At 40.6% G+C, this 9,536-nt stretch overlaps 1 protein-coding gene across 1 annotated transcript in view; it reads left to right on the forward strand.

Moving 5' to 3' along the window:
• PPP1R9A (protein phosphatase 1 regulatory subunit 9A) overlaps nt 1-8,151 on the forward strand; it is a 129,309-nt gene extending 121,158 nt beyond the window's left edge. The window contains exons 18-19 of the mRNA XM_053977638.1: nt 1,400-1,582; nt 2,532-8,151. Of these exons, the coding sequence (XP_053833613.1) occupies nt 1,400-1,582; nt 2,532-2,744 (396 nt within the window). The 3' untranslated portion in view covers nt 2,745-8,151. The remainder of the gene's footprint in view (nt 1-1,399; nt 1,583-2,531) is intronic.
• Nucleotides 8,152-9,536: the final 1,385 nt, after the last annotated feature.

Below are 9,536 nucleotides of genomic sequence, written 5' to 3' on the forward strand. Positions count from 1 at the left end.
TGAAGTGTCATATTTAGCTGCCAAATCATGTGTGTGGTGAGCTTTCAACAGAACCTCTTTGCTTCTGGAAATAATTCTTTTTAAAGAAATCTTGTTGGTTTTAAGTAGCCATATCTGTTTGCATACCTTGGTGCTGCCATTGCCTGAACTTTTACATGCTGTTATGTGTTTGGTATTTTGTTTCTATAATGCTTTTCTTTCCTGTTTCTTTGTTGCTCCCTCACTCAGAGCCTGGATATGATTGATGATGAGGTGAGATACTAGCGTGCTGTTGTGGTGAATCGTGTGACCGTCATGTGGCAATGTACTGTCTTTTCTGCAGAGTCACATTTCTTGTCTTGTGGTGTTGAGTGGCAAATACCCTTGTTGGCACAGAACACACAGATGTCACTGACTCCTCTTTCCTTGTCTTGAGTTGCCCTCTCATTGTTGATGGGAGTTTTCAAGGCCACAGCAAACTGCAGTTTTTGTGGTATGCTGGAAGCAGAAGGAGTGTCAAAGCAAATCTACCAGACCAAGCATCAGCTGTGCTGAGCTCATGCTGGCAGTAGCAGAAGAAAAAGATAGTGTCCAGCCTGACAACTGGACAGCCAGAAGCTGAGAGAGCTCCCAGCACCATCTAACCTAATGTAAAAGCTTCTGTAACAGCAGACAGCTGCTGCAGCCTGTAGCAGCTGCTTTGCTGACTACAGCCAGGACAGAATAGCTTTTGTTTCAGGCCCCACTGGCATATCTGTGGGTGGAATAAAGTAGCAGAGCAGGGACATGGGTCTGCTCCAGCCCTTTTTGGTGGGGTTTGTGCTCTCACCCACAGCAGCACAACGTGGTGAGAGCAGGGCCAGGGCTGTGGGATCACTGTGTGTCCCGTACCACTCCTCTGTGTCATCTCGTAATTCTTCTTCCATAGACAGTATCAGTCTCTCTAGCTGTTTGATATCATCACTTTGAAGTCTAGAGTGGTTTTCTGAGGGTTTTATTTTCCCCTGATACTTTTTTAAAAGCTTAAACAAATAATTAAGATCTGTGAATGAACCCAGGAAGTGGAATGCACAATTCATTGCATCCTTTAGAAATCTGCTAATTTGAAGGAAAAAGTCTTGTGAGGGAATGGGAGCATACATGGTTTGAATTGTGCCACCTGGCCATTTCAGTCCCTGCTTGGGTTTAAAGGAAGGCCAGTTCCTTTTTCTTCTATGATTCTGTAGTTCTTTTTCTTCTATGATTCATTCTTAGGTGTCTGGTTAGATCAAGATGTAATACAGCAGTGTGTGAAATTGTTATTACTGTAGTGCAAAGATAGTCCAGATACCTGTGCTCTGATGCTGGCAGTTTGTGCAGAAAAATGTTGTTACTCATCTGTGTTACCCTTTAGTAATAACGTGGAACATTTTTGTCACAGATCCTTGACGATGGACAGTCTCCAAAGCACAGTCAGTGTCAGAGTCGTGCTGTTCACGAGTGGAGTGTGCAGCAGGTTTCCCACTGGTTGATGAGTCTGAACCTTGAACAGTATGTTTCTGAGTTCAGTGCCCAGAACATTAATGGGGAGCACCTCCTTCAGCTGGATGGCAGTAAGCTCAAGGTAATTAACTGACTGGGCTTCAAGATAAACTACAGTATTTTTCATCACTTTACATCATCTCAAAGGCAGTAAGAATTCATCCAGAAAGCAGCGAATCCTTGTGTATGGAGTCATGATAGGCCAGAATAATAAACAGAAAGTATAAAGCCACAGCAACAGTTGAAGAAATTCCCATATGCACTTGGATTCAGAAGCTTCAGAAATGCAAAGTCTTTGCTTTGTGAAAATTCTTGGTGTATATAATGTACCCATATTTGCATGTGCAAATCAAACAGCAGTGCATGAAAGTGGTATTTGCATGCACATATTTCTCATCCAGCTCTATTTTGTGAAAGGGCGATTCTGAGAAGACAGTGAATAGACATATATCAGAAGTAGCAAGGGAATAATGGATTCATGGGATATGGGAGGCATAAGCTGATACCAGTTGTAGTATGTTAGAACCAAATACAGTTTTGATGTATAAAGTATGCGTTGTTTCTTGTAGTAAAAATATGGGCCTGCTTCAGTCAAAAATAGAGGATGGAGTTGCAGGAAGCTCAGTAGATCTGAAAGTCCAAGTTTGGTATTTCACTTCTGATTTTTCTGGTTGCACTTCACTAACTCTAAGTGTCTTAGAAGATTGCAGGTGAACTTTTGACTAAGGCATAGCAGCGAAAATTTGGAAGTCTTGTTCTATGTGGACTTACATGATTTTAATAAAATAGTTTATTTGCCTTACTTGATCAATGAAATCAACATTGGTGGTAGCAGTGAGGTCTCGTCTTTAATATTCTAGAAGTGGAAAGCATGAAGTGTAGTACTTGCACATCAGTGATATATCTGAGTCTGTGACAGATTGACTTTGTTGTTACAGTCTTCTAAGGAGAATTTTTACTAGAATATGAAAATAAAATGTGGTCAATTAAACCATAAGAAATTCTTCTAAATTTTGTTTTCCTCACTTCAGGCTCTTGGTATGACATCTTCCCAGGACAGAGCAATCATTAAAAGAAAGCTAAAGGAAATGAAAGCATCCTTGGAGAAGGCTCGCAAAGCTCAAGAGAAAATGGAAAAGCAAAGGGAAAAGCTTCGAAAGAAGGAACAAGAGCAGCTGCAGAGGAGATCAAAGAAAACAGACAAGTGTTCTTCAGATGCAACAGAGGGCACTAATGAGCAGTGATAAGGAGAAGTGCTGCTGTGTTTGGCAAGTGGAGGCACGTCAAGGAAAGAGAAACTCTTATCCACTCTGACGCCCCTTCAACTTTCTTGTGTTCATCACCCAAGATTGTGTACAGAGAGACAGGCTGTACATAGAATGACTAGGGAAATTTATATTGTGTCGTTTTCTTTCCTGCATATCCAGTTCACGCTCATTGCTGTTGCCATGTGAAACAATCCCAGCCCCTCGGTTTGTTCTGTTCTTGTTGACAGCTAACTGATTCCATTTTTGTGTGGTGGTGTTTCCTTCCAAACTACTCTTCTCTGTTGAGCTCTATGTGTTTGGTCACTTCAGTAACCAGCATGATGCTGAGGAGCATGTCCACTGCTTCATCTCTTCTGAATAGGATGGCCAGTCAGCATGGTTGGGGAACATTTTTTCAGCTGGATAAAAGGAGTTGTGCTCTGTCTGATAAGATTTGACTTAACTTTCTGACCAGAAGTTCGTCTTCTGTATAGTGTTTGGATACTCAGTTCAGTCTGCTGGAGTAAGTTTCACCTTGCGTCAGTACCTTCAAGCAACACTGCTCTGAAAACTGTTCAGTGACTTCTTATACACTGGAGATAAAGACAGGAGAGTCAATATTCCCCCTGGGTAAAGGACAGGAGGTGAAACTCTTACTGTTAACTGTACAATAGTTAATCCAGGAAGGAGGCAAAGCCTTAAATGGTTATGTGGGTTTACATAGAAATCTGAGGATAACATTTATCCTTTAGATATCTGAGCAAGGATGAATTTCTAACTAGAGCACAGCATATAAATCTGTATAAATTGTATTGTGCTCCCAGTGTGCAGGCAACTTTCTTATACCACACTCCACTTTTTTTCATGTGTTTCATACAGGAAACTGGGTTTATTTTGTTTCAAGTTAGTTTTTCCCCAGGAAGAACACCACATCTTCAAATTCATTCTCCAGTCAGTAAACACTGGGAGAATAAGCTTTGTGCTGTGCTATTATGAAGCTGGTATTGGAAACAATTATCAAACTTGAGTTTGCTGTAGATTTTCAGTTTTTACAGAAGTGCACTTTAAGAAGAGGAAGATGAGTGATCCTGGTTAAAATTAAATTCAGTACACTGCTGTTACGGTCAATGCTGCCATGGAGGCGATGGTTACTTAATCCAAAGCTCCCACGCTTTAACTGTTTTGATTGCTATATTTAAAGAATATCCAACCAAAACCCGAGGTTTTGGGCTTTGCCTATAAATTGTTGTGATGGTTTAGCAGTGGTCATACTTCAGGGATTTCTGGGGTGTGTGAGGCCATGGATGAAGCCTGCTGTGCAGTTTTGACTGTGACTGAAGCAGTGTATGATGTTACTGCCTCAACAGCAGTACTGAACTGTACAGTATTGCTTCAAAAGAAGGGACAGACAATGGGCAGATCTCCACAACGAGGAGCTGCTGGAGCAGCTGCTCCAGGCAGGAGCTGACTGCTCTACAGTCAAAGCTAACTGTGTACGGTTGAGAAATGTCACTTCCTACTCGTGCAGCCTGCAAGTGGCAGTCTTCATCTAGCTGTGCAAACCCAGAAATTGTTTAAGATGGTGATGCAAAGTTAGAATCTTGAACCTAAAAATGCCAGCTTAGAATTGAAAATTCCTCTGAAGAAAATGTGTGTTTTAGTTTGACTTGGCTTCTCTTCTGCTCTGTACTTTATTGCATTCAGATTTGTGTCTGCAAAGTTCTCTAAAGCTCAGATTTTGAACACTTAGGGTGCGCTGTTAATAGATACATTTCTCTTGATCCTCATAATTTCTTTGACATGTAAAATGGTCTGTAAACTGAGAGAGCCTAGTTCATTCAAAATTAATACACAACAGATCTACTTAGCATTAGCTTTATTTTTCCTTCCAAATCCAATTTCTACAAGTTTTTGGTGTAAATTTTATTCAGATCTAAAATTGAAATTATCATAAAAGATACTTGCTGATATTTCTAAGGGCTTGTGCTACTTTTCTTGATATAAGCCACCAGCAGCAAAACACACCTGCTAACAAAAAATTACACGTTGCAGTAAATCCTTCTGTGTTCATTCATAGGAGAAAAAATTTACAAATGTTTAACAGCCTCATAAAACTAGCATTACTAGAGGTTACCTGGAAGAAACTGGAAGTTTAATATTTTAAATACAATGTTGATAAATGCATTAGATGATGATTTTCTTTTTAAATTGTTTACAGTGTAGTAATGTTTAAGTGGTTGTATATAATAATCTAAGGCAATGTCTCTGTTTTATGTTCTTTTTTTATTTAGAAACCAGAGCAGACTGCTTGGCATTATGTATTGAGTTTTCATTCTTCTTAAAATGGTGCCTAGTTAATCTCTTTGTAAATCACGTTCTTACTCTGCAGAATAACTAATTCAACTTAAGTCCTTTAAGTATTCAGGGGATTTTTAGTGCTTTGTGATAATGTTATTTTGTTATTCTCAGACTAAAAACATCAACAAAAGTATAAGTTCAAAAAATCTAGTGTGTTACATTTAAATTGAAACCATTAAAATGCATTTTGATCAACATGTGCAAACGAAGGAAACAGAACAATGACAAGAGTTTTGCTGTTCTTTCTGTGATAAAAGATTTATGTGGTTCCTTTTATGAAATATGGCAACTCAGTCTTGGGAAGTGCAGAAATGTCACCGGATAACAGACGTGAAGCACAGTTTGAAACTTTTCTTGCTATTCTATAGGACCTTTAAAGTTGTATTGCAATTTTTTTTCCCTTGTATTGTATTATGACTTATAAGAAAAAAAAAAAAGATGGATGTTTCATTATTCTTAACTTAAACTTCCTGTAAACCAATGCTAAGTCAGACTATTGTGGGGCTTAATGTAACAAGAAGAAAGAAATTTTCTGTGCTGAATGGCTGGACTGCCTTTTTCACAGTTTGGCTCACCTGCAGGCATAATGTCGCCCACATTGTGTATTTATTTGTGGAGCTACAGCTCTTTTTATTAGGCTAACATGCCCGGCCACCAATGAACTGCTGTGCAGGCAGTGTGGTGCTTCCACACTTCAGGACGTGTGTTTGTGTCATGGTTACACCTGGGTGACTGCAGCAGGCTGGCCCAAGTTATTTTCTCCCTGCTTAGGGTGGTAGGCCAGTTCTGTAAGCTCTAGTTCTGCTCGTTGCTGCAGTATTGCAAGTTGTGAATATATAGAGCCTCTAAAAAGGTGAAGAATGGAGAGTTAGGAAAAAGTGGAAGTCTCAAAAATAGAAAATGAAATGTACAACACTGCAGGTTACTTTAGTCCTAAAAACCCTCGTGCTTATTCTGAGATTGTGAGGAGAGCAGTGGCTCCTTGTTGTGTTCAGATCAGCCAAACATACAGACATTATTCACTTCCAGCTTGTATCTTCCCATTTCTTCACAGGTGGGCTGCTTCACCCATGCAGCATCCTGTTAAAACTCCCTGCTGGGTTTCAGTGTGCCCAAAGAGACCAGGCCCAGGGGGTGAGGAAGGAGCTGCACCCCTTCACTGCAATGCACAGTGTTGCCCACTGTCTGCATTTCACCCGCCGCCCTAAACAGGTCCTGGTGGGGGCTGCTGGGAGTGGAGCCTGTTGAAGATCATGGGTTAGAATTACACAGTGGAACAGAATCCAGTAATTAAAAGATGAATGGCATTAGATGTTTGTATTTCAGTGTGTACAAATACTTTTGTATTTTTTCAACTTCTTAAAATTTTTTTGCAATGGCATCTCTTTTGCTATGACTGTAGTCTGCTGCAGGGATACCGCAAGAATTGAACTTTTACTAGAATTACCGAGCAGCTTTCCTCTAATACTTGCCAGCCCTTAGCTGTCATTGACATTCAGAGGTGCTTGACACCTGAGATCAGGGTTCCTCATACTTTATTGCTTCCATCAAAGCCTTCTGTCCTCCTGAGCTGCTACACCTTCGCCTCCTGGCTCATGGACCAGTAAGAGGTGGGCAGTGTAATTTTTGAGAACGAATTGTGTTCCACTTCCAAGAGAAAGAAGAGAAAGAAATGCCACTCTTGCGTGTAGTGCAGAATACTGTTCTACAGTAGTATGGAAGAGGATCATCATGTAGTTGGGTGCCAGTGTTCTAGCAAGGAAATACATTTTTTGTGGTTTTAACCCCAACTTTGATTTTTATTGGAGCACTTTCAGCAGTTAGTTTCTGAGCAGGATGACAGGTGAAATCCAAGGAGACTTGCCCACTCAGTAGAGTGGAGTGTGGGTCTTCTGCAGATGGCACAGTCCCTTTTGTCAACCTTCCTGTAGATTTTACTGGACTTTTTTCTGTACCTGTGAAACTGCTTTTTCAAAGCTATAATATAGCTTAGTCATGACATTGAGCCCTCCAAACCCTCAATATAAAATGAGCTTTCTGTTATTAACCAGCTGTATCAACTGGTACTGTCACTTTTACCATTAAGAAATGATTTTAAAAATGCACATCTTACAGAAAGGTTTGGTGGTAATGCCTTGGGCTGCCTGTTCCTTTTGGAAGTGTGGATGGTGTTAAGAACAACCTGTTTGTGAAACCTGCACAAGTTAGGCAGGTCTCTTCTTCCAAAGAGGTGAGGAGGGCTCACAGCTCATGAGGTCAGATCCAACCCTCATAACCTGGGAGCCTGCGGCTCCTGCTGGGTTTCCAGCAGGACCTTTGCCACTGCCACCAGTGGAAGTGGATTTGGGCCCTGTGCAGAAGTGTCTGAAGGAAAGGGGGATTTCAGGGCACCAGACGTAGGAGTAACCAGCCTATTTGGAAGTGAAGAGTGCACAGTGAACATCTTCTGACTCTATACTTCCCCATACACATTCACACAACAACTGCTTTCCTAATTTCCAATCATACTGCAATGGTATCTCACTGGTCACTGACAAGTGTTACACATATTGCTAGAAGACCAGGCAGCTAAAGGACTAAAATGCACTGTGCTTACTGTAAAAATTGGCTTCTTACATTGCTTCTTTTTATATGGTTGAAGAGATAGTTGTGCTTCAGATTTTTTCCTTTTTCTGTTCTTTTTTTAAAGAGGTCAAATGTATATGAAATGCATGTTATCCTGAACTTTTTGTTTGTACATCTTGGTGTCTGATCACCTGCATGAAGGACACAGTAGTGCCATGTCTGAGCTTGTTCTCTTGTGCTTGGTTGATACGAACTTCTCTAGATTGTTGAGTTTTCCCCAGGATAACTTTGTTTAACATTTAGTTATTGGGAGACATCAAAAGAAAACATCATGGTGGCCCTTTGTTTTCTTACAGTTGAAATACAAACAACAAAGCCTTGTGGTTTGAAGTTAATTTGTTAGTGTAAATAAATTTCTTGCCAATGAGTATTATTGTTGTTAGACAACGAATGCAATAAAAAGAGAAATCCTGAATCTTTATTAGAATTTGTAATGAGTCCTCACTTTTCTGCCCTTTTCTTTGTCATTCCAGAAGAAATAAATGGTGAGGACAACCAGACAGCTGAATGGGTCAGGCTAGGGGGTTGGGGGAATATGTACCTTGCCCTGCTTGTTCTTTACTTCCTTCTACTCAGCCAAAGATTATTTTAATCCCAGTTCTTGGCCAAATTGGCATGATTCACAAGCCCCCAAGTGGGTCTCATTTACACTCTGTAACTATATAGAAAGAAGTAAAAGAATACATATATTAAGGAAAAAAATGGTCTTTTTTCTTCTTATGAAGGTGAAGTGTAGCATGTAGTCTTTTGCTGCACGTTGATGTAAAAATAGGCTGCTTTCATGTTGATACTGGTCAATGTTTGTGTGTTTAAAAGATCTGGATTGATTTTGTTACATAAAAACATTTTAGACTCAAGTGTAGATTATTTATAATGGGCATTTTATACATTCAAAGTACAGCAGTTCTTTTACTGAATATGTTTAATAAGTCTTTTATTTATTTGATTTTAGTAAGGCATTAAGTTAGGGAAAATCAAAGGGCACAGACTGTGCAATTTGTATAGTCATTTCAGTGGATTTACATCCGGCAGAATCTAGGCCAAACACTGTGCACTTAATCTGTCTAACCCAGTTTGTGTTTCCCAATGACTAAATCATAAATCTTACCTTCCACTAATACAGCACCACCTGCAAGAAGATAAAAAGAATCCTCAATTCATAAAATCATTATCTTAATTAGAATAGATACACTAAGATGCTCCGGGTCCACAACTGACATGTAAAATGTGTCTGCTGAGCAGCTCCCTAGGCCTGGAGCCATCTATACATGTGTCTTTCTTGTTTGTGCAAGTTGCCTCAGATAGCTGCAGCTGGGTTTTGGAAATGCCCAGAACTGCTCCAGTTTCTACAGCATGTTAAAGATGATGGGTTATGCTCTCCTTAGGCTTGCAAGCCTGGATTTTCCGTGTGCAGGTTACTTGGTAATTGGGAGGCCAGGCTTGAGCTGCATCTTCCACCACTGCTGTTTCTGCACTGAGGCTGCCAGGAGGTAGAAGCTGTACCCCAGCGTGGCTCTTGCTGCACAACACCTGTTTGCTGTCTGTGTCCTGCCCACCTGAACACTTGTGCCCTGCTCCAGTTCCCACCTCTGCACTGCAAGGCTGGGATACCTGGGGAGGAGGTTGGCAATGGGCTTCCTGCCCTCCTCACCTCGGGTCAAAATGTTACTGTCAGTAACAGCAGATAGCTATGATGTCTCTCCTCTCAAACGCTGTAGGAAAAGATAAAGCCCCTCACTTTCCCATGGTTCCATTTGTAGGCAGACCAAGGGGAAAATCTTCAGCACAGGAGCGGTTTAGAACAGA

Source organism: Vidua macroura, chromosome 1 (genome assembly GCF_024509145.1).
Source record: "Vidua macroura isolate BioBank_ID:100142 chromosome 1, ASM2450914v1, whole genome shotgun sequence".
NCBI lineage: Eukaryota > Metazoa > Chordata > Aves > Passeriformes > Viduidae > Vidua > Vidua macroura.